The sequence below is a fragment of the Ictidomys tridecemlineatus genome, chromosome 4 (genome assembly GCF_052094955.1).
Source record: "Ictidomys tridecemlineatus isolate mIctTri1 chromosome 4, mIctTri1.hap1, whole genome shotgun sequence".
NCBI classification, from domain to species: domain Eukaryota; kingdom Metazoa; phylum Chordata; class Mammalia; order Rodentia; family Sciuridae; genus Ictidomys; species Ictidomys tridecemlineatus.
In genome coordinates, this window is record NC_135480.1 from 52,568,888 (window position 1) to 52,594,102 (window position 25,215).

The window sequence follows — 25,215 nt, forward strand, 5'->3', positions numbered from 1 at the left end:
TAATTCATGTTGAGGAAAATAATATTTCTGTAGATTTGGGAAAAGTTAATAGAGTTACACCTATATATGATAAAATTGTACTGGCAGTAAAAAAAGGGTATTTCTTTAATTAATAAATGGTTTGCCAAAAACCCACAGCAAAAGTGTGTGTGTGTGTGTGTGTGTGTGTGTGTGTGTGTAGCGGGGCATCACACACAGAGCCTTACACATGGTGGGCATGTACTCTACCCATGCCTGCAAGTTTTGTTTTTTTTTTTTGCTTTTGTTTTTGATACCAGCAATTGAACCAAGGTGTATTTAACCACTGAGCCACGTTCCTGGCCCTTTTTATTTCAGGGTCTGGCTAAATCAATGAGGCTGGCTTTTAACTTGCAATCCTGCCTTAGCCTCCCCAGTCATTGGGATTGCAGGTGTCTACCATCATAACCAGCTAAATGTCATTCTTTTTTTGGGGGTAGGGGGCTACTGGGGATTGAGCTCAGGAGTGCTTGCCCACTGAACCAAGCCTCATTTTGTATTTTATTTAGAGTCAGGGTCTCACTGAGTTGCTTAGTGTCTCGCTTTTGCTGAGACTGGCTTTGAACTCAGAATTCTCCTGCCTTGGCTTCCTGAACTGCTGGGATTACAGGCATGCACCACCATTCCCTGCTAAATGTCATTCTTAATGAAAAACTTTAAATGCATTCTCTCTAGAGTTGGGATCTAAATAAGGGTTCCTGCTATCATGAGATGCCCTGCTTAGTGCTGAAAGGAAAGAGAAATGTGAGGTGTGAAAATTTGAAGAGAAAGAGAAAACTCCCATTATTTGCAGTTGATATAGGACTACTTAAAATATACACATAGACTTGCACAGTAGAATAAACAAACTAAACCAAAATCATGTTTTAGTAGGACCACTGGACATGTTCAAATGGCTCTTCAGTTAATAGGACCCACCATCTTAGAATCTTTGGAATCTTACCTCATACCACAAGGTGGCCTCTCCCCTCAGGAATCTTTTTTTCTTTGGTACTAGGGATTGAACTCAGGGGCACTCAACCACTGAACCACATCCCCAGACCTATTTTGTATTTTATTTAGAGATGGGTCACTGAGTTGCTTAGCACCTCACTTTTTTGCCAAGGCTGGCTTTGAACTCGGATTCTCCTATCTCAACCTCCCAAGCCACTGGGATTACAAGCATGCAACGTTGTGCCTGCCCCAGGAATCTTTACAGCTGCTAATGGAATAAAAAGCTTAAAATGTGATTGGATTTTATTTACTCTTCTGTCTCTCCCAACTAACCATGAGCTCCTGGAGGACAGGAGCTTGGCTAATGAGAGGGAGGGTTTATGATGTCTCCACCAATTGGTATTTGAGGAAAGGAAGGGTAAAGGGACCAGGGGAGGGGAGGGTGAGTGAGGTTAGAGATTCAACTATGTGCCTAGTAGCTTCAGGGAGAAGTTGGGCCTGGAGCTTTTCTGTTTAGTGGTAAAATGTGAATCTGAAACCTAATCAAGATTGTGAGCAATGGAATTTCAAGTTTTCTAATTTATATTGACAACATAGAAGTGATGTTAGAATAAGTCATGAATTTTAAATCTAGAAATACAAGTTGGGAAAGTCATGACAGTGATCAATATTGTCAAATAAACTCCAGGTTTGTTCATTTTTTTTACTTTTATGTATTTATATGTGGTGCTGCAAATTGAACCCAGTGCCAAGAGCACTCTACCACTAAGCCACAACCCAGCCCCAGGTTTGTTTAAAATAAAGATTTAATAAATACATACAAGTTGTGTGTTGTGGTTTTTAAATTGACCAGGCATTTAGCTTAATTTTATCATTACTGGTGGGGGTATAGTAGACGGATAGCCAATTATAATATCTGACATTTTGGAGACGGTTTTGAGTAACTGTATACCAGGTATATTAGGCAGAAAAGGATTCAACATGGGGATTTTAGGTGTTTACAAAAATCATTAGAAAGATTGGAGTAATAGGCTTTATGCTGAAGATTAAAACATGACTTGTAAAAACTCCAGACTACCAGTAACTGTGTTCAAGAACTCCCCACTGTAGCTGTGATTCAGGGCTCAGAAGGACAGGATCTAAACTATCATAGCAACCATTAAGCCCTGGAAGAGTGAAGGCTTACTGCCTTGGCCACTGCAATATTCTTGTCATATCTTCAAAAAAATTGGAGATGGATATTAGTATCTCTGCAACCCTATCTGCCTAAGGAATGTTGCCTAAAGTAGCAGGGAATTACCTGTTTCTTGTTTTTCCATTCAGATCTCTTGCAAGTACTTCTAATTGTGGAACCTACTTTGTATGCAGAATTCTAACTTTTAAGTGTTTATAAGTTTCCAGCTTATGCAATGCAGTACAGAATAATTGGGTCCAGATATATAATGTATAGGGCCAATGCACAATGAAGGTGCCCAGAGTCCATATTTGAAAAACAAGAAAAAAAAATAGTGCCATTAAAGTTACTAAGAGATAGTGAGATACGGTGGTGCATGCCAGTAATACCAGCAATTTAGCAAGGCCTGGAGATGTGATTCAGTGGTTAAGCACCCTGGGTTCAATCCCTGGTACCAAAAAAAAAAAAAAAAAAGATACTAAAAGATAAACATTTTTTTCTTTCATCCAATCTCCTTTTAAAAAAAAAAATTTCAGAGGGTGGGTACTGGGGATTAAACTCAATGGCACTCAGTCAGCCACTGAGCCATATCCCCAGTCCAATTTTGTATGGAACCTCACTTTTGCTGAGGCTGGCTTTGAACTCACAATCCTCCTGTCTCCGCCAACCAAGCCGCTGGGATTACAGATATGTGCCGCTGTGCCTGGCCTCATCCAGTCTCCCTCTTGACATGTCATGTATTTTTATTTTCTACTTAATGTTCTAAGAAAAATTAAGATTTTACATAATTACTTGAATTTTACTTTTTATATTTTACAAAGCTATCTTTTTAAAAACAAATATTTTTTAGTTATAGGTAGACACAATATATTTCATTTTTATGTGGTGCTGAGGATCAAACCCAGTGCCCCACACATAGTAGGTGAGTGCTCTACCTCTGAGCCATAACCCCAGCCCCAAAGCCACATTTAAATATGAGTATTTAATTACATTGTGGAATTGCTGAAATTACACAATTCTATTTTGTAGCTTTTACATATTCTTAACTAGAATAGTGGAAATGCTGAAAAATATAACTCCAACTGTTGATTAAACCCAGAGCCTCACACTTGGTAAACAAAAATACCACAGAGTTATAATCCCAGTCCTTTTTTTTTTTTTTTTAAAGATGAACACAATATCTTTATTTATTTTATTTATTTATTTTTATGTGGTGCTGAGGATGGAACCCAGTGCCTCACATGTGCAAGGCAAGTGTGCTATTGCTGTGCTATAACCACAACCCCCCGCTCCCAGTCCTTTTTATTTTCAGACAAGATCTTGCTGAATTGCCCTGGCTAGTTTGGAACTCGTGATTCTCTTGCCTCAACCTCCTGAGTTTTTGGGATTACAGGCATGTGCCACCGTACCAGACTTTATTTCACTTCTCTATATGTACATGTTCTATCAACACCCTGTACCTTTAACTTAATGATGAATAAAGAAGTACTAGGGGCTGGGGTTGTGGCTCAGCAGTAGAGTGCTCACCTAGCATGTGTGAGGCCCTAGGTTTGATCCTTGGCACCACATAAAAATAAATCAAATTAATGTGTCCAACTACAACTAAAAAATATTTTTTTTAAAGTACTAAAAGGAAAAAGCTGTCCCATTTTTCTGTTTCCTGTATTTTTAGCAAATGATTCATTAATAGAGGAAGTCATGCAAATAAAAATGTGATAGCTCAGCATGGTGGCACATGCCTGTAATTCTAGACTGAGATCAAAAGTTTGAGGCCAACCTCAGCCAGAGAGGGCCTAGCAACTTGGTGAGACCCTGTCTCAAAATAAAAGGGGCGGGATTGTGGCTCAATGGTAGAGTGCTCGCCTAGCATGGACAGGACCCAGGTTCGATCCTCAGCACCACATAAAAATGAAGGCATTGTGTTGTGTCCATCTACACCTAAAAAATAAATATTAAAAAAAATAAAAGGTAAAAAGGGCTGGGGGGCTGGGCATGGTCACATGCCTGTAATCCCAGTGGCTGAGGCAGGAGGATCACAAATTCAAAAGGGCTGGATAAAGCGCCCCTGTGTTCAATCTCCCCAGTACAAAAAAAAAAAAAAAAAAAGTAAAGTGATAGAACACTACTGCCTTCTTGATGTTGTAAGTGCTAGTTTGAATGGATCAAACCCATGGCCCACATTCTAGGCAGTCTCTCTACCACTGAGCTACACCCCCAGCTCCCAAAAGGTAAAGCATTCCTTGAGAATGTCTTGAGTCCCAGCTGATGCAGTTGTAGACATAGACAACTTGTCCTGGCTTTGTCTCTCTGAGGTCCCATTTATCACATGCACTGGAATTCTCTGCTCATGTGGGATTGCAAACATAAGGGAATGGAGGCAATAAGGAACAGTGGACATGCATAGCTCATAGACCTTCAGTTGTGTACATGATCCTTTGTCCCACCAGACCTCACTTAGAAAACAAATTCAAAAATAAGATTATTTAAAAATTCAGGACAGCAACAACTGAGCATTAAAGCAAGTGTGGCTCTTCTGAGCACAGGGCATGTGCACAAGTGGAATGACAACCAAGACAGTTCTGGACACAAAAAAAGGAGGAACATATGATATGTTGACCATATCCAGTAGAGACTGCTTGTAAACATAAGTGAGAGAGAAAGATATAGAGGCACTGAGGAAGCCATGTGATGAAAGAGCACATCAGATGCTGACTTTCTAGTCCTGCAAGTCCCGTGCCCTGCAGTTAACTAGCCCTGAACTGGGCAATATAAAGATGTGCAACTGCATTGTTAGATCATGGTGGCTTTCAGTGAACTAGAAAATTATGCTCCTTTCTTCAGATACTTTACTGCCATCTGTTGGAAATCTGTCATAATAACCATATTAACTAATAATGACTACATTAACTAATAATGACTACATTGAGTGTTAGCAGCAATCCTTCCTGTTATCCTCAGAATACCCAGGGCCAGAGGCATGAATGCTCATAACTAGAATCCTGAGCTTAGCAATTTAGCAGTGTGTGACAGGCGGGACCCCCACCACACCCCTAACTTCCAGCCACAGAGGTAGTGAGTTGAATATCAGAACTAGTGATTCCTTACTTTATATTGTTTTGATCCTAGCACCTCATGAAGATTGTTGTGCTGAGCTCTTTATGGCCACTTCCAACATTTGACAAGGCCTGCTGTGTAGAATAATTTTTTGTATCTAGGAGAAGATTAAAAGGGCCAACAACAATAAAGTCTATTTTTGCTTTTGACTGGAATTATAGTAACTCTGCAGTCCACATAGCTTATGCTAATTAAAAGTTTTGAGCATTAGATAATGCATAATTTAGTACTAAATATAAGAAAACTGACTATAAATTTAGTTTATTTTCAGAGACAACATCTTTCTTATAAGGTACCTGGGGTGGGAAGGCAATAAGATGACTTTCAAAGATGCTAATAGTGGTAGAAACTACTTCTTATATTCAGGCCCTTCTTCATGGAGGTGTTAGGTCAAAGATTTAAGAGACAGGGTCTTGCCCAATGTCACATCATCTGAATAAACTGCAAAGTTAGGATCCTAACTCAGGCTTCCTGGCTTCTGAGCCAGAAACTTTCTCATCTTCCAAGAGTAGGCAGCTGCTTCTCTCTTCCTACTTCTTCCTCTTGAACTTTTATGAACCTTTATTCAGACTCATAGGAAGAAAAGATATTAACATTGCCAAAAGATAATCAAATGTATGATATGTCAAGATCATTGTATTGTCATGAGCAACTAATAAAAAAATTGAAAAAAAAAACATTGCCAAAAGATGATTGTACATTGTGAATATTTCATATTTAATCACTATAAATAGGGGTGGTGGAACATGCCTATAAGCCTAGTGACTCAAGAGACTGAGAGGGAGGATTGCAAGTTTAAGGCCAGCCTTAGCAATTTAGTGAGACCCTGTCCTTGGGTTCAAACCCCAATACCCAAACAAACAAAAAAATTCAAGTATATTAATTCTTTCATAAGAGCCACCATTTCTAGTAACCCAGTTAATTCTTGAAATGTTAAAAGTCTAGTTGGTTGTGTCTACAGGTGTAATCCCAGCAGCACACACCTGTAATTTAGCATCTTGGGAGGCTGAGGCAGGAGGGTCACCAGTTCAAAGCCAGACTCAGCAACTTAGGGAGGCCCCAAGCAACTCCATGAGACTCTATCTCTAAATAAAATACAAAAAAGAGCTGGGGATGTAGCTTAGTGGTTAAGTGACTCTGAGTTCAATCCCCAGTACCAAAAATAAAGAAAGACTCTTGTGCTACTTAATTCTTTAAAATTCATTATTATAAATTTAATCATTTGTTAATTAAATATCTTTCTCCATATAACAATTATTGTATGTATTTTCTGTTGTATCAAAGGCAGATTGATGCAATCTAGAAAACTGATACTATGGTTTTATATGTTTTACAGTCAACACGAAAAAGTACTAAAATATTCAATTATCAGTTGCATTTCTTCACCATTTATGAAGGTATCATTTGTATACAGTAAAATTTACCATTTTTAGTGTACAGTTCTTGTGACTTTCGGCAAACAAACAATTGTGTGACCACCACCACAATGAAGATGTACAACAATTTCATCACTTCCCCAAATCCTTGTGAGCTCAGCTACAACTAAATATATCTTCCTTTGGGGATCTGATCCAAGGGCCTTGCAATTCCCCTCACTAGACCATCAGCCTTTCTCAGGAAGCTCTTGGCTCCAGGCTGATGGGAATAAGGAGGCCTCTGTGTTCACAGTCTAAGGGAGAAGGCTGGGGGTAGCACAAATAAGGCCATCTGTCCAGACTTTGAAGGCTCTCAATCCAGGGGGACACAGAGAGGAGGAGAGAGGGGCTGTGGGATGCACCAGCTGAGTCATTCCTGGTCTTGGAAACCCAAAGGTACTTCTTTGCTTCCTGTGTTTGACCACCCCACCTTGCCTCAGCTTCCTTAGATAAAAGGACAAGCACACACACTTACTTATATCAATATTTATGCTTGCAAATACACAATCATACATCTGATATATATAATTATGTACATACACAATCACCCCTATATACAATTGCTCACCCACAGAGAAATAGATGTAAATATAGATACGTACTTGCATATGTTCTCATAGTACTTTTGGGAAGGTTGCATCCCCTGGGGACATTATCAGCAATGAACTCCTCCTCTTGCTTAATTTTATACTTCCTCGTACATGGGGAAGCCTGAGGCTAACTCTCTGGGGCTTTTATGTTGCTGTAGATTATGGTGGCTGATTTTTAACCAATTTAGGGAGTTGTGTCATTCAGAAAATGACATGAGGAGCCTGGTTACATGCAAACTGTTGTGGGCTAGTGAGACAGTAGTAGGGTATGGGGTAGTGAATGTAGTGACTTCTTTTGTAGAGATGGATTATAGATGGTTGTGGGTATTACCATTGGTTATGGAGGACCTGTTTTTCTGTATGATAAGAGGGATGTATTTCAGTTTGCATAAACTGGACTCTTCATTGAGCATGGGACAGGAAGGTTTTTATTTATTTATTTATTTATTATTATTTTTTTATTGGTTGTTCACAACATTACAAAGCTCTTGACATATCATATTTCATACATTAGATTGAAGTGGGTTATGAACTCCCAATTTTACCCCAAATGCAGATTGTAGAATCACATCGGTTACACATCCACAATTTTACATAATGCCCTATTAGTAATTGTTGAATTCTGCTACCTTTCCTATCCCCTACTATCCCCCACTCCCCTTCCCTCACATCTTCTCTCTCTACCCCATCTACTGTAATTCATTTCTCTCCTTGTTTATTTTCCCATTCCCCTCACAACCTCTTATATGTAATTTTGTATAGCAATGAGGGTCTCCTTCCATTTCCATGCAATTTCCCTTTTCTCTCCCTTTCCCTTCCACCTCATGTCTCTGTTTAATGTTATTCTTTTCCTCCTGCTCTTCCTCCCTGCTCTGTTCATAGTTGTTCTCATTATATCAAAGAAGACATTTGGTATTTCTTTTTTAGGGATTGGCTAGCTTCACTAAGCATAATCTGCTCTAGTGCCATCCATTTCCCTGCAAATTCCATGATTTTGTCATTTTTTAGTGCTGCGTAATATTCCATGGGTATAAATGCCACATTTTTTTTTTTATCCATTCATCTATTGAAGGGCATCTGGGTTGGTTCCACAGTCTAGCTATTGTGAATTGTGCTGCTATGAACATCGATGTGGCAGTATCCCTGTAGCATGCTCTTTTAAGGTCTTCAGGGAATAGTCCAAGAAGGGCAATAGCAGGGTCAAATGGTGGTTCCATTCCCAGCTTTCCCAGGAATCTCCATACTGCTTTCCAAATTGGCCGCACCAATTTGTAGTCCCACCAGCAATGTACAAGTGTACCCTTTTCTCCACATCCTCGCCAGCACTCATTGTTGTTTGACTTCATAGTGGCTGCCAATCTTACTGGAGTGAGATGGTATCTTAGGGTGGTTTTGATTTGCATTTCTCTGACTGCTAGAGATGGTGAGCATTTTTTCATGTACTTGTTGATTGATTGTATATCCTCCTCTGAGAAGTGTCTGTTCAGGTCCTTGGCCCATTTGTTGATTGGGTTATTTGTTATCTTATTGTCTAATTTTTTGAGTTCGTTGTATACTCTGGATATTAGGGCTCTATCTGAAGTGTGAGGAGTAAAAATTTGTTCCCAGGATGTAGGCTCCCTATTTACCTCTCTTATTGTTTCTCTTGCTGAGAAAAAACTTTTTAGTTTAAATAAGTCCCATTTGTTGATTCTTGTTATTAACTCTTGTGCTATGGGTTTCCTATTAAGGAATTTGGAGCTTGACCCCACAATATGTAGATCGGAGCCAACTTTTTCTTCTATCAGACGCAGAGTCTCTGATTTGATATCAAGCTCCTTGATCCATTTTGAGTTAACTTTTGTGCAAGGCAAGAGAAAAGGATTCAGTTTCATTTTGTTGCATATGGATTTCCAGTTTTCCCAACATCATTTATTTATCAAATATAAGATAGTTGTAACTTTGTGGATTAGTCTCTGTGTCCTCTATTCTATATCATTGGTCCACCCGGGACAGGAAGGTTTTGATTACTTGTGCTTTCATTGGCTGATCTTTTCACCCAAGGCCTAGGTGCATGCTAGGCAAGCACATTACCACTGAGCTACATCCCCAGTTTTTTTCTTATTTTGAAACAGTATCTCACTAAATTACTGAGGCTGGTCTCAAACTTGTGATTCTCCTGCTTCAGCCTGCCAAGTTGCTGTGCCACTGAGCCTATCCAGCTGGCTGATTTTTCTTGAATGTTGTTCCATGAGTTGGGAGTAGGCAAGTTCTTCCTGGATGGAGTCAGGCTGACCCAGGTCTTACTGGAAGAAGCACCCAATCTATTATTGTGGTGGTGCAGAACTGTAATCCCAGTAGTATAAGTATGGACTACCTCAAGGAGGAATAAAATAAAGCATTGTTAATATTGCTTTGGGGAAGGGAAATGAGCAGCTGGAATTAGAGCCCTCTGCAATTAGATGTAGAGGGCTCCAGGAGTCTCCACTGGAGAACTCTTAGAAGAGGTGGGGCTCCAGCAGAGTCTGTATGGGTAAAAGACAGGAATTAATCTGGTCTTAGCCTGGCATTGTCTTTGTCTCTATCCTCCCTTAACCAAGGTTAGAATAAAAATACGGGAGGGCTGGGGTTGTGGCTTGGTGGTAGAGCGCTTACCTAGCATGTGTGAGGCACTGGGTTCAATTCTCAGCACTGCATATAAATAAAGTCCATTGACAACTAAAAAAATATTACACACACACACACACACACACACACACACACACACACACACACACACACATATATATGAAGAGGTGAGTGGATATGCCAGCCTCAATGCCTATATGATGTGGTAGGCAGCAAAAGGATTTTCTTTTTGCCTAACACTGTGTCCTACTGCTCTTTTCCCTTTAGACTAAGGGTAGACCCAATATGAAAGATGAGGAAGTTCCTGCTTCCTGAGATTTTCCAGGTGAGAGAGAGTCATTGGCTCAAGCATTCTTGGATCCTTATAACTCTTCTTCCTTCTAGGAAGGACTCCATTCTAAGACCTGAACTACTAGGTTACTCAGGTAGGGTCAGGGAGAAAGAAGGTATTGTATGTTTGCTGACATAAATCAGTGGAAACAAAGTGGAAGGGGAGGTGCAGAGGAAGATAACAAATAAGCTGGTTCACTTTGAGCTTTTTATATTCTAAATTACTGGTGGTACTTGCCTCCTAGAGACAGTTCCACACACTATGGAAGAAGAAACATGATTTATTTTTTGATGAACTACAGGCCAACTCCACTACACCTTTTACTATCTCCTACCATTCCTCCCAATCCTAACCCTCTCCAGCCTTCTTATTGCTCCATGAACACTCTGGGCCTGCTCTGCCTCATACCCTTTCCTGGAATTCCCCTCAGATGTTCACTTGCTCTCTCATGTCCTTTATGCTGAAATGGGTACTCTGGATTGCCACTTATTAACAAAAATATATTGTGTTCTAGATATTTAAAATTCTCCTTTTCATTAATTTAAAATTAATTTATGAATCTTCAGTGTAATCTGCTGAGTGGTAAGAATGACTAATCTCATTTCAGAGAGATTAATGATATGTCTTAGTTTACATAAGTATTAAAAGTGGGAGTGGGGATTGAAATATTAAATCATAAGAGCATCCAGTTCTGTTTTTCCTCTGGCTCTCTAACAAGTAATCACTCTGCCAAACATATTTCCTGTTGGAAAGGAGATCACTTTACAGTTGAGTATTCTGGGCCTCTGAGCAGTTACATTTCCCAGAGCAAATTAATACAATCATACTTCTGTTTTTACTTGTGTTTTATGATTTGAGTTAGTATAATAGGTCTTCTAGCACTTGGTTACTCAGGACACAGTGGATAAAAGGTTTCTGGACTTTTAAACTAGGGCATTTGTTTCTTTTTCAGGTCTTCTCCACATCACCCCCAGAGTGATCATTCTAAGATGTGGGTCAGATCTTTTCAGTTGTTGGCTTAAATTCCTTTAATTTATCCCATCTGCACACCTGATAAGATAAAGTCTTGGGGCTGGGGATGTGGCTCAAGTGGTAGCATGCTTGCCTGACATGCATGCGGCCCGGGTTCGATCCTCAGCACCACATACCAACAAAGATGTTGTGTCCGCTGAGAACTAAAAAATAAATATTAAAAATTCTCTCTCTCTCTCTCTCTCCTCTCACTCTCTCTTTAAAAAAAAAAAAAAGATAAAGTCTTTAGCCTGGCATTTGAAGTCTTTCTTGCCCTGGCCTCCCTCCCTTGTTTCATCCCTTTTTATTTTAATGAATTACTTGCTGTTGTGTAAACAAACCATTTTATCTGTCATTCCCTGATGTTACACATGCTGCATTAAACATTTTCTCCCTCCCCACTTTTTAAAAAATTTTTTAATTTTTTTTTTTTTTTTTTTACCAGAGAAAGTTCATGTTCCAGATCTCAGGTTAGAGATTCTTGTTCACAAAATCCAATCTCAGGTTGGAGTACATACATCCTCTTGGAATCCTTCCCTGACCTTGCACCAACTCAGAGGGATGCCTCCTTTCTACTTTGCTCTCACTAGTTAGCTCTCTAATCCCCCTCCATTGTCTCTATGTCCCCAGCATGCAGCATAGGGTGTACCATCACCTTGACTGGAGTTTATTAAGTTACTTTCTCCTCTCCACTTTTCTCCCACCAGTTAGGGCAGGTTAGATTCAGGGAGGAGCTGGTGCTATGGTTTCCACCCATATTGCCTGTGACCTCCAGGCAATCCTCCCCAAGGGAACCAGTACTTGATAGAAGTACCAAGGAGAGAACTCAGGAGAATGCCCAGGCTCAGCCCTTAGGGAAGTCAATTGCCTTCTACTGCCCTTAGTGGCAGCCTGCTAGAGCAGACCTTTCTGGAACAATAATAATTGTAATATTTACTGAATGCTCTATATTCCAGGTACTATTCTCACTACCTATATATGCATTTGTCTTATGTAATCTTTCAACCCCCCAACCCCCACCTCTCCCAACTAGGAATTGAATTTAGGGGTGATTTACTACTGAACTACATCCCCGGTCCTTTTTTTATTTTTAATTTTGAGACGAGGAGTCTCCCTAAATTTCCAGGAGTGACCTCGAATTTGCCAAGGCTGGCATTGAACTTGGGATCCTTCTGCCTCAGCCTCCAGAGTCACTGGGATTACAGGAGTGCGCCAATTTAGCTGTTGGCACCTGGAGATTAACCAACTTGCTTAAGGTCATACTATAAATGACAAAGTCAGAATTCAAATATGAGCATTATTTCTAGAGCCTATGCTAGTAACCACTATGCTGTAGTGCCTTCTTGGCCTCTGATTTCATTTCCAATAGACACATCTGCTAGCTGAGGTAAATAAAATCAGATGGTCCTAAACCAAGGAACAGGAGATAAATTTTCCTCTGCCTTATCCATCAGCTTTTCGCTGGCTCAAGGATGCATGGAATATTCTCACAGTTTGAAGAGGAAGGAGAACTTCCAAGTGGCAGGAACCTCTGAAGACTCCTAGAGAGAAAGCGGGGAAAGCTTGGTGGGTGGGAAAAGGCCTGGTTGTGGGTGGGGAGCAGCGAGTAGACTGCGAGATTGTAGTCCACGTTTTGGTCTCTTAAACTCAATGTAACTTTGGCCAAGTCATTGTTTCCTCCCCCAGCCTCAGTTTCTGTTTTTGTAAATTAAGGATAAATATAAGACAGTGCTGATACCCGCCGAAAGAAGGGGCATCCTCAATTTTGCTGGGGAAAAGGCCAAGGAGAGGGGGCAGGGAGATTGCGCAGTGTGGGGCCTAGGGCCACAGGGTTGGGTGGGCTTCGGAGCTCAGTCCTGCCATCCTATCCCGGTGACAGGGCCGGCCTAAATCTCCAGACCTCTAATGGGTAAAAAATGGGGGCATATGGACCAGGGTCGTGGCACTGCGGGATGCGCCCATTTCCTCACACCTCCTCAGCCTTCCCAACCGGAGTCGCAGTCTCCGGGGATGCCGGCTGCTGGTGGCCAGGCAGCCGCCGGCCGCGCTGCGGCGACCGCCCGGGAAGCTGCAGCCGGTGGGGGAACCAAGAACATCACGTCATCTTTTTCGCCAGGCGCCCGCCCCCTCCCCGACGGCGCCTGCGCAGGCGCGGCGGGAGGGGGGGGGTGGCCGCGGCGGGGCTCTCCCGGCGCTTTCCGCCCTTCTCCAGGCTCGCTCGGGCCGCGGCGCTCTGGGCTGGCGGCGGCGGCGCAGAGCGAAGGCGTCCAGGATGCGGCGCGGGGCGGCCCGGTACCCCTCTGCCCCGTCACGGCAGCGGCGGCCGCGGGGACCGGGCCAGGGTCGGGGGCGGCGGCCCGAGCCGCGGTAGCGGCAGCGGCAGCGGCGGCGGGAGGGGCGGCCTGAGGGCGGGCGGGCGCCCGGGTGCGGGGGCTCGGCGCCGCTCCGCACAGCCGGCCCGGCTCGGCCCCGGCGCCATGAGCAGCGGCGGCGGAGGAGGAGGGGGCTCGGCGCCCAGTCGCTTCGCCGACTACTTTGTCATCTGCGGGCTGGACACCGAGACCGGGCTGGAGCCGGACGAGCTGTCGGGTGAGTGTTCGCAGAGCTCTGTCCGCTTGCCCGCGCCGACTGCGGCCGTGGACCCCGGAGGAGCCTTTCCCATCCCGCTTTGTCCCGGGAGCCGGGCAAGGGTCGGTGGACAGGACGCAGGGCGGGCGCGGACGAAGGGGGCGTCGAGCTGGAGGAGGGGGACCGGATAAGGGGCCCTGCGCCGGGAGGAGTCCCAACCGCCACTCCGGCCCTTTGCATCATGGGCACTTCGCTAGGGGGAAGAGGGAAAGGGTCGTGTGGACTGGTGTAGGTTGAGTGACTTAGTGTAAAATAAAGGGAGGCTTGTCCTCCAATACCCTTCTGGGGAGGAGGGGGGGAAGAAGGCATCCCGCGTCTTAGTGAAAGTAAGTTCCACTCAGACTTTAAAAAAAAAAAAAAAAGAAAAAAAAGAAAAACAAAAACTTGGTGGCTTTATCTGGCCTCTTCCCAAGATGCCTACAACACCAGTTCCTCAAAAACCGTTATAACCCGCCTGGGTTTTCCGAGGGATTGCAATTCTGCCCAGTCTGGGACATAAAGTAATGAAGTGAACTTGGGCCCACCAAGTATATGGGAACCCCCATGGCACTTGAAAGGGCTTGTACTCCAGGGCCATAACTTTTTATGAAAAGTAATTTATGTCCTTTATGAGTCCAGGATCATTTGTGAATAAAAGGGTGTCATCCTACTTGGGGCGGCTGTGTTGTTTCTCAAGTCGTCTTTCAAAGGGGGAAGTGGTGGAGGGGAGTGGCCGTGGGGCCCTGATCAGATTTGGAACTCACTGTGGGAAGTGTGTCAGAACTATAAAATCCCCGTGAATTCCACCCTATTGTCATCCAAGTCTTTGAATTGTAACAGTGTTGAAAAGTTTTTGTCTGAAGTGTTCAGTTAGTGGGTGGGGGGTTGTTATGTTACTACTTTAAAATTATATCATCCTGATTTGGTGAGGGAAAGTCCTTTCCACTTTTCTTTCTTTTTCCCTCATTCTTTTTTGGTACCAGGAATTGAACGCAGGCCCTTGCATATGATGTCACAGTTTGCCATGAGTTTCTCTTGGTTTTTGTTTTTGTTTTTGGTACCTGGGACTGAATCAGGGACACTGAGCTTTTTTTTTTTTTTTTTTTTTTTTTAGGCAGTGCTGGGGATTGAACCCAGGGCATTGTGCATCTGAGGCTCTACCAACTGAACTATATTTCCCCCCCATCCCCACTTTTTGTTTTTTATTTTGAGACAGGGACTCCTTAATTTGCTTAGAACCTTGCTTAAGTTGTTGAGGCTGGCTTTGAACTTGCTGGGATTTTAGGCACAGGCCACCATCATGTTTCTCTCTTGAAAGTGTTCACATTGTTGACTAATTTTTTACTTTGCTTCAGAGATAACAGGACAGTTTCTTTTCTTTTCTTTCTTTCTTTTTCTTGCCACCAGAATCATTCCAGTGTTTTTTTTTTTGTTTGTTTGTTTAGAGAGAAATTTTTTAATATTTATTTATTTATTTTTTTTAGTTTTTGGTGGACACAACGTCTTTATTTGTATGTGGTGCTGAGGATCGAACCCAGCACTGCGCTCATGCCAGGCGAGCATGCTACCGCTTGAGCCACATCCCCAGCTCCATTCCAGTGTTTTTTATGAAAAAAAAATTAAGTTCACATCACAAATGACAAAAGTGAATTTGTCTTTTAAAAATATGATAAATTTGTCATTTATCAAGGTGAATAACAAGCTGTTTCCCCAGATTAATAGCAGGTGGAGAAAAAAATCATGAAACTAGAAAAAAATCATGAAATTATTTATTTATTGCTATCAGGGATTGAACCCAGAGGTGCTCTACCACTGAGCTAGATCCCGAACCCTTTTATTTATTTTTTAATTTTGAAACAAGTCTTGTTAAGTTGCTGAAGCTGGCCTTGGACTTGTGATCTCTTGCCTCAGCCTCCAGAGTGGCTGGATATAAAGGTATATGCACTGTATCCAACTGGTTAGCTTTGTTTATTCTAGTTCTTTTTTTTAAAAAATGTTTTTGTTTTAGTTGTAGTTTGACACAATACCTTTATTTTATTTTTGTGTGGTGCTGAGGATTGAACCTAGAGCCCGGCACGTGCTAGGCGAGTGATCTACCGCTGAGTCGCAACCCCAGCCCTCAAGTTTACTTTTTTAGGTCTTCAAATTCTTATAACAGATCAATTGATTATTTGGTTCCTTTGTATTATATTTTGTGACTTTGGGATGATATAGTTGTTGGAATTCAGTTCAAGTTATTCGTGCTGGAAGCGAATCAGGAAATGAGGCCCAGGAAGCACAGAAAGGCCTACATCGTACTAGGTCATTTTTTAACTCTTAGTCTGGTGCTCTTCTCATGATACTAAATTGCATCTCATTGGCCTGGATGGAGGTCTTCCTCCCGTCCCCCCAAAAAAGTGATGCTCTACTACTACTACTACATCCCTAGCTTTTTTTTTTTAAATTTTAAATTTTGATAAAGAGTCTCCCTAGGTTACCTACAGCTTGAATTCAGGATCCTCTTACCTCAGCTAACTGGAGTTGCAGGCATGTACCAGTGAATCTGCCTCTGACTGGATGTCTTTAGAAAACAGTAGCACAGGGGCTAGGATTGTGGCTCAGCGGCAGAATGCTCGCCTAGCACAGGTTCAGTCCTCAGCACCACATAAAAATTAATTAATTAATGCTATTGTATCCAACTACAACTAAAAAATAAATATTAAAAAAAGTACTAAAAATAACAGTTATTCTCAATAAAAGAAATTTAAAGATGAAATAAACCAATGTTATTATGTTGTGCTTTGAGCATCTGATAAATTGTATAGACACTGGTTTTAGAAAATGAAGATAGTGGTTTGTAAATGGTAAAACAGGAATGAAGCTAGGAAGTTACTGTTAGTGAGGCCATGAGTTTTGGGGTCTGATATTTCTGCTGTGCTACTATTTCTGTGAGGGAAAAGTGAATGTAAATATTATTCTCTCTCTCTTCTCCCTTTTTTTGGTGTGTGTATGTGTGTGTGTCGGGGGTACTAAGATTTAACCAGGGGCAGTTTATTACTGAGCTACATTCCCAGCCCTTTTTATTTGAGACAGGGTCATACTAAATTGTTGATGCTGGCTTTGAATTTACAATCCTCCTGCCCAAGCCTCCAGAGCTGCAAGGATTACAGATATGTTCTCTTTTAATGAATATTTGTTAATTTCCTGGCTTTTCAACAAGCTAAAATTATATCTTTGTGTAAACTTATTGGGAGAATAAAGATAGAGGGGTGAGTTGTATAAATGTGTAAAGAAGGTTATTTTCATGAGTCGTGGTGGTGCTTATAATGCTTATAATCCCAGTAATTTGGGAAGCTGAGGCAGGATTGCCAGTTGGAGGCAAGACCCTGAGTCAAAAAAATAAAGAGTGCTGGGCACGAAGCTCAGTGGTAGAGCACCTATGGGTTCAGTACCCATTGTGGCGCAGGTGGGAATGGGTGGGGGGAAGGACAGGGCATTTTCTTAAAATATAATTGCACAGGGCTGGGGATGTGGCTCAAGCGGTAGCGTGCTCGCCTGGCATGCATGCAGCCCAGGTTTGATCCTCAGCACCACATACAAACAAAGATGTTGGGTCTGCCAAGAACTAAAAAAAAAAAAGTAAAAAATAAATATTAAAAAAAAAAAATATAATTGCACAGCCAGGTGTGGAGGCACATGTTTATAAATCCCAGTAGCTCATATGAGGCTGAGGCAGGAGGATTGGGAGTTCAAAGCCAGTCTTAGTAATGGCAAGGTGCTGAACAACTCAGACTCTGTCTCTAAATAACATACAAAATTAGGCTGGGGATGAGGCTCAGTGGTTGAGTGCCCCTGAGTTCAATTCCCAGTACCCCTCTCCCCCAAAATGTGGTTGTACAAATGGAATGCGAAGATCATCTATAAGTAGGTGGCTTTTATTAGAATAGATACTGATTGAAGGATTATTTTTACCCCCTTTATTCATTTCTTATGGGTAAATAAGAGTAATCTGGACTACCCAGAGGGAATCTTTGAATAAAACAAACAATCCAAATAGCTCATCCAGTTGAGACTCTCCAGGGTGCATTTTCTCTCCTCTGCCTTTCTTATACCTCCCAAAGTGATGATGTCATTATCAGTGAAACTACAGGAAGTTGTGAATTGAGCCTAGTTTCTCTAGGGAGGTACTGGGGAGTCTGTTTTCTCCAAGCAAAGTAAGTTACATACTTCACCCAGTTTCTATATCCAGAACAAGTAAATCAAAGATGCTTAGTGTTCCTTTGGTTTTGGGAAGGATTAAGATTCTTTCCTCTCCATTTACAGCAGTTAGCATGGGGAATTGCTGTGTTAAATATAGACTCAGATCTTCCTGCCTCAGCCTGAGGTACTGGGATTATAGGCATATGCCACCATGCTTTGTCTCATCTTTCAGCCACATTCACTGTTCACATTTTGCCCCATTTTCTTTGTCACTTATATGTATGTCCCCCTATATTATGTATAGGCAAAACAAACAGTGTATTGAGATTTAATTCACATACCATACAATTCACCTACCATACAATTCACCTACCATACAATTCACCTATTTAAAGCATAGTTCAATTATTTTTAGTATATTTAGAGTGGTTTAGTCATCACTACAGTTAATTTTAGATAGAGTGATAATCACTCTGACCTTGAAGCCCTGCCCATTTTAGCAGTTACTCCCCATTTTCTTTCTTTTTTTTTCTTTTAAAAATCTTTTTTGTAGTTGTAGATGGGCAGAATGCCTTTATTTTATTTGTTTATTTGTATGTGGTGCTAAGAATTGAACCCAGTGCCCCACACATACTAGGCAAGTGCTCTGCCATTAAGCTATAACCCCAGTCCACTCCCCATTTCTTCTAATCTCTAAACCTCCATCCCTAACAGGATATCTTATTTAAAAGAAATAAAAGCTGGTCATGGTGGTACATACCTGTAATCCCAGCAATTGGAGAGACTGAGGCAGGAGGATCACAAGTTTGAGGCCAGCTTCAGCAATTTAGCAAGACTGTCTCTAAAATAAAGAGTGCTGGGATATAGCTCAGTGATAGTAGTGCACCCCTGAGTTCAATTCCATTACCAAAACCAAAAACCACCCAACCAAACAGGCAAACAAAAAAACCACCCAGAAATAAAACCTGTTTTTCCTCATTTTATGGAGATGAAGTGGCTGTAAAAAGTTTAGTGAAGGGACTCTAACATGTCTTAGTAGAGTGCTTTGGTATCATATGTAAGGTCCTAAGTTCTATCCCCAGCACTGAAAAAATAAAGAGAAAAGAAGAAGAAAGAAAAGTGTGATGAGCCAGTTTTAAACTGGTATTCAATATGAACTAAATTTAAATTTTTATATTCCTTTGCCAGTTTGGTCAATTCTGGGCAAATTCTCTCACAGTCATCTCTACTTTGAAGCTTAGATTACCAACTATAGTAGAACTCAAATTCTGCTTTACCTCAGGCATGTGTGGATACTGCCAGGAGTCAAGGCTGCTGTAATGAATGAGGGAGATTTCCTAAGTTAAGCCCTGTGTTTTCTTTTGTAAGGTAGAACAAGGAAGAAGTCAAGAGAAGAGACCAGCACATAGGAAATACAGAGTAGCCCAAGACAGTTTAAAGCACATACTGTATTTACTTGGAGAGACCCTATATTCCTAGAATGTAAGAGAATCCCATTTGACTCCCCTCAGGTAGGAAAGATCACATTGAAAATAAATGGATTTTTCTTTAATGTCACTGAGGCTCTGCTCCCCTATCTCTTTCTCTTTCTCTTTTTTAGTTGTATATGGATCTTTTTTTTTTCCCCTTCATGTCAGAATGGGTAATGTGCCAATGTCATAACAAGGTTTAGAGGGAAGCACATCTCACACAAGAGCATGAACACCCAATCATCACACTTAAGAACCGAAGAATCATGTAAATGGATCTTTTATTTTTATTTATATGCAGTGCTGAGGATTGAACCCAGGGCCTCACACATGCCAGGCAAGTGCTCTACCACTGATTGTTGTTTATTAGCTACAACTCCAGCCCCTCTGCTCCTCTTTTTTTTTTTTTTTTTTTTTTTTAAAGAGAGAGTGAGAGGGGAGAGAGAGAGAGAGAGAATTTTTAATCTTTATTTTTTAGTTCTCGGCGGACACAACATCTTTGTTGGTATGTGGTGCTGAGGATCGAACCCGGGCCGCACGCATGCCAGGCGAGCGCGCTACCGCTTGAGCCACATCCCCAGCCCTCTGCTCCTCTTTTTGTGAGGAAATCCTGGTCACAGTGTTTGGTGCTTAAACCAAATTTTGTTTTTTGTTTTTTGTTTTTGTTTTTGGGCTGGGGATGTGGCTCAAGCGGTAGCGTGCTTGCCTGGCATGCGTGCGGCCCGGGTTCGATTCTCAGCACCACATACAAAGATGTTGTGTCCGCCGAAAACTAAAAAATAAATATTAAAAAATTCTCACTCTCTCTCTCAATTCTCTAAAAAAAGTTGTAGATGGACACAATACCTTTATTTTATTTGTTTATTTTCATGTGGTGCCAGGATCGAACTCAGTGCCTCACACATGCTAGGCAAGTGCTCAACCACTGAGCCACAACTCTGGCCCTAAACCAAATTCTTAAGACTCTGTTTAGCCCTTCCTTCCTTCCTAGGTTAAAAATAAAGTTTACTTTGCTTAAGGCCTCCTTTGGTACACCTTTTCCAGGCCTATATCCTTTTATAAACTTATTTTTTTGGCCAAGTCTGGTGGAAGGTGTACTTGGCCTTGGCCTGGCTCAATTCCTATTTTGTTGTCCTTGGATTGGAATTACAGTCAGATGACTTTAGAGGTCTCTCAGGGACCTGCATTCACCTTAGGGAAGCTATACTTGATTTGTTTTAGGTTCCTGCTGGATATGACATAGGATCTAGTGAGAGAATGACTTGCCTCTCAGAAGCTTGTGTCTTCTTTGGAAGTCAGTGATTAAACACGTCTACCTTTGCCAGATTTTAAGATTTAGTTCTTAAAAGTTATTAAGTGAGGCCGATATTAGTCAAATGCCTACATTTCAGTTGTTCCATGATTGTTGATTTCAGTTTGGAGTATTTAGAACCACAGGGCTGAGTTCTAAGAGTGGCAGGGTCCTGTAATGGCCAAAGGGAGTATATGCCAGATCTCAAGGTGTTTTCAGTATGTTCCTAGGGAATCAAATGTAACTTTAGAAGATAAGATGGCAACTATTACATTTCTCAAATATTATACTTAGAATATTTGCTAGGGTGCCATTCATGGGATCTCTTATAGCTGCTGCTGCTGCCGCTTTTTTTTTTTTTTAATATTTTTTAGTTGTCAATGGACCTTTATTTTATTCATTTATATGCAGTGCTGAGAATCGAATCCAGTGCCTCCACATGCTAAGCAAGCGCTCTACCACTGAGCCACAACCCTCTTGTAGCTTCTTGTGAAAGGTTAGTCTTGATTGTTGTTTATTAGTGTGATGGATAAGTCAGGTCAAATTTTACTAGGCCATCTGTGGTCTACTGTGTGGACTGAACTAGCTGGGTAAGTACAAAGTGCTTCTATGGAATGCTGAGAGAATGCCTGAGCAGTGAAAAAGTCTGGAGATTCCTCTTGCTAAGTTTCATTCCCCAGCGAGTGTGGGATTCCTTGATTTCTAAAGTATTTTCATTTGGCAAAATACAGTATGCATGTGCATTCATTTATATTGGTCACAGAATCAAAAAATGTCAGAGCTAGATATCAGAGATAGTCTAGTTGCTGCTTTTAGCAGCAGATGATAATGATTAATCTTTGTAGATGACCTTAAAATTTTTTAATGTGTATATATATATTTTATATATATACACATATATATACATGCTCTTTTTTTTTTTTTTTTTTTTGGTACTGGAGATTGAACTTGGAGTCACTCAACCACTGAGCCACATCCCAGCCCTATTTTGAATTTTATTTAGAGACAGGGTCTCACTGAGCTGCTCAGTGCTTTGAGGTTGCTGAGGCTGGCTTTGAACTTTTGATCTTCCTGCCTCAGCCTCCCAAGCCACTGGGATTACAGGTGTGTGCCACTGTGCCTGGCTTCTTAGTATACTTTTAAATCCATTTTAATTTTTTCAGTCCTATTGAGGCTGGGGTCGTGGCTCAGTGATAGAGCATTCGCCTAGCATGTGTGAGGCACTAGATTCAATCCTCAGCACCACACAAAAATAAATAAACAAAATAAAGGTGTTATGTCCATCTAAAACTAAAAAATATATATTGAAACATTTTTTTCAGGCTAGGGATGTGGCTCAAGCTGTAACACGCTCGCCTGGCATGCGCAGGGCTCTGGGTTCAATCCTCAGCACCACATAAAATAAAATAAAGATGTTGTGTCCACCTAAAACTGAAAAATAAATATTAAAAAATTCTCTCTCTTTAAAAAAATTTTTTTTTTGTCCAGTATCACCTAGCAAGTTGGAACAGTTAGAATTCAAGTCTTCTGTCTGCTCACTATTGATCTATTGATGTAATTTTTGTAATTAAAAAAAATTTTTTTTTCTTATAGGTATAGGGAAACTGAAGCAATTGGCTTAATTATTGCATCTTGAGTGTGTTGTGATGTGGCTTGGAATGGAGTGGCTTCTTAGTGGTTCAATCCCTAGTACATTTTGCAGTAGAAAAGACAGGCCACTTATTTATTTATTTATTTATTTATTGGACACCCCCCATTTATCTATTTATTTATTTATTTATTAACTACATGACAGCAATGAAAAGCAATATAATTCTTATTACACACATAGGGCACAATTTTTCATATCTGTATATAAAGTATGTTCATGTCAATTTATGCCTTTATACATGTACTTTGTTGTGTTTTTTTTTTGCATTACAATTCTTTTTTTTTTTTTTTTTTAAAGAGAGAGAGAGAGAATTTTTTTAATATTTATTTTTCAGTTTTCGGTGGACACAACATCTTTGTTTGTATGTGGTGCTGAGGATCGAACCCCGGCCGCACGCATGCCAGGCGAGCGTGTTACCGCTTGAGTCATATCCCCAGCCCCTACAATTCTTAATACTGATATATATCACAATTTTTGTATCTCTGTTTGTATATAAAGTATGTTGACACCCAATTCAAGTCTTCATACATGTACTTTGTGTAATGATGTCAGGCACTTATTTTTTTGAAATGTAATTAAGGTTGATTGTTGTTTTTTCTTCTCTCATTTTTTTGTGGTAGTATTAGGTTGTTTAATGCTTTTTGCCTGAGGTATGTTTCTTTGATTAAAAAAAAAAGAAGATTTGCATCTGCTAACCTAAAAAATTCCTCAGTATAGTTTCATTTTTTGGGAGGGGTATAGGGGATTGAACTCAGGGCCACTCAAACCACTGAGTCACATCCTGAGCCCTATTTTGTATTTTATTTAGAGACAGGGTCTCACTGAGTTGTTCAGTGCCTCACTTTTTTACTGAGGCTAATTTTGAATTCACAATCCTTCTGGCTTCAGCCTCCCGAGCTGCTGGGATGGCTCTCAGTATAGTTTTGTAGTTCACATTTTTTTGTGATTGTAGTTTGGAGTCTGTGGCTTTCAATTAGCCATATTCTTTGTAGTGAAAGGATATGAGAAGCAACCAAGAAACTTGTGGAATTTTGTTTTGTTTTTGTTGGTGGTGATTGAGCCCAGTGCTTTACCACTGAAGTGCATATCCAGCCCTTTTTATTTTTAATTTTTATTTTGAGATAGGCTATCTTGAATATGCTTAGGGTCTCACTAACTTGCTGAGGCTGGTCTTGAACTTGTGACCCTACTGTCTCAGACTCCCAAGTTGCTGGGATTACTGGCGTGTGTCACTGTGCCTGGCATTTTAGGATTTCTAAAGGCATTTAGACAGAAGAGAAGCCAGGCGTAGTAGCTCAAGCCTGAAATCCAAGCAATTTGGAAGGCCAAGGCAGGAGGATTGTGAGTTCAAAGGGGGCTGGGGTTGTGGCTCTGTGGTAGGTAGGGTGCTCACCTAGCATGCACGAGGCACTGAGTTTGATCCTCAGTACCACATAAATGTAAAATAAAGATATTGCGTCCACCTGAAACTTAAAAAAAAAAGCCAGCCTTAGCAATTTAGCGAGGCCCTAAGCAATTTAGTGAGACCCTGTCTCTAAATAAAATATATAAAGGGTTGAGGATGTGGCTCAGTGATTAAGTACCTGTGGGTTCAATCCCTGGTACCAAAAATAAAAATTAAAAAGAAGAGAAATGACTTAGATATAATAATCACAGGCCATGGTTTATAGGACAGTAAGTAGATAACCCCAAGTTATAGCAGATTACTTGTGCTTTTGTTATAAAACATTAAAATTAACTTTTGGGCTGGGGATGTGGCTCAAGCGGTAGCGCGCTCGCCTGGCATGCGTGCGGCCCGGGTTCGATCCTCAGCACCACATACAAACAAAGATGTTGTGTCCGCTGATACCTAAAAAATAAATATTAAAAATTCTCTCTCTCTCTCTTAAAAAAAAAAAGTAAAAAAAAAATTAACTTTTAGGACTGTCAAAGGACTTGTTTCTTTTCTTTTTCTTTTTCTTTTTCTTTCTCTTTTTTTTTTTTTTTTTTTTTGTGGTGCATGGGGATTGAACCCGGGCCTTGTGCATGTGAGGCAAGCATTCTACCAATTGACCTATATCCCAACCCAGGATGTGATTTTTTTTTTTTCTCAAGATCAGGAGTATCATCATGTCATTTTCTTTCCTTTTATGTAAAATACACATAGCATCTGCAATTTTTAACCAGTTTAAAATGTATAATTCAGTTATATTTGGTATTACAGTGTTGTGTAGTTCATCTCCCTTATGTAGTTCTAAAACATTTCATCACCCCACCCACTAAACAGTAGCTTCACATTACCTGTTTTCCCAAGCGTGTGGCAAGTACTGATTCGCTTTCTGTCTGTGTAAATTTACACATCATGGATATTTTGTACAAATGGAATCATGCAAGATGTGACCTTTTTACATAGTATATTTTAAGGGTTCACCCTTGTTACAGAATGTGTCAGTAATTCATTCCTTTTTTTAAACATACATTTTAGTTTTTAGTTGTAGTTGGACACAATGCCTCTTTTTCATTTATTTATTTTTATGTGGTGCTGAGAATCGAACCCAGGGCCCCACATGTGCGAGGCGAGTGCTCTACCGCCGAGTCACAACCCCAGCCCCAGTAATTCATTCCTTTTTATGACCTAGTACTATTCCATTGCATGAATATATCATATTTTGTTTATTCATTCATCTGTTGATGGACTTTGGGTTGTTTCACCTTTCTGGCTATTATTGAATAGAACTTCTGTGAACATTTATGTATCAGTTTTTATTTGCACACCGGTTTGGATATATACTAAGAAGTGAGGTTAAAATTAGGTTGGGTTCATCAGTTGATCATTTGTGCTTAGG

The 25,215-nt window shown here is 40.8% G+C and overlaps 1 protein-coding gene and 1 non-coding gene across 4 annotated transcripts in view; one reads left to right on the forward strand and one right to left on the reverse strand.

Moving 5' to 3' along the window:
- Positions 1–13,130: 13,130 nt before the first annotated feature.
- Dennd5a (DENN domain containing 5A) overlaps positions 13,131–25,215 on the forward strand; it is an 89,077-nt gene continuing 76,992 nt past the window's right edge. For all 3 annotated transcript variants that reach the window (XM_078046512.1, XM_078046513.1, XM_040284772.2), the window contains exon 1: positions 13,131–13,782. In XM_078046512.1, the coding sequence (XP_077902638.1) occupies positions 13,146–13,782 (637 nt within the window). In that variant the 5' untranslated portion in view covers positions 13,131–13,145. The remainder of the gene's footprint in view (positions 13,783–25,215) is intronic.
- On the reverse strand, positions 19,611–19,716 carry LOC120890206 (small nucleolar RNA U13). Its single transcript, XR_005734448.1, has one exon. It is a non-coding gene; the product is annotated as a small nucleolar RNA U13 (small nucleolar RNA).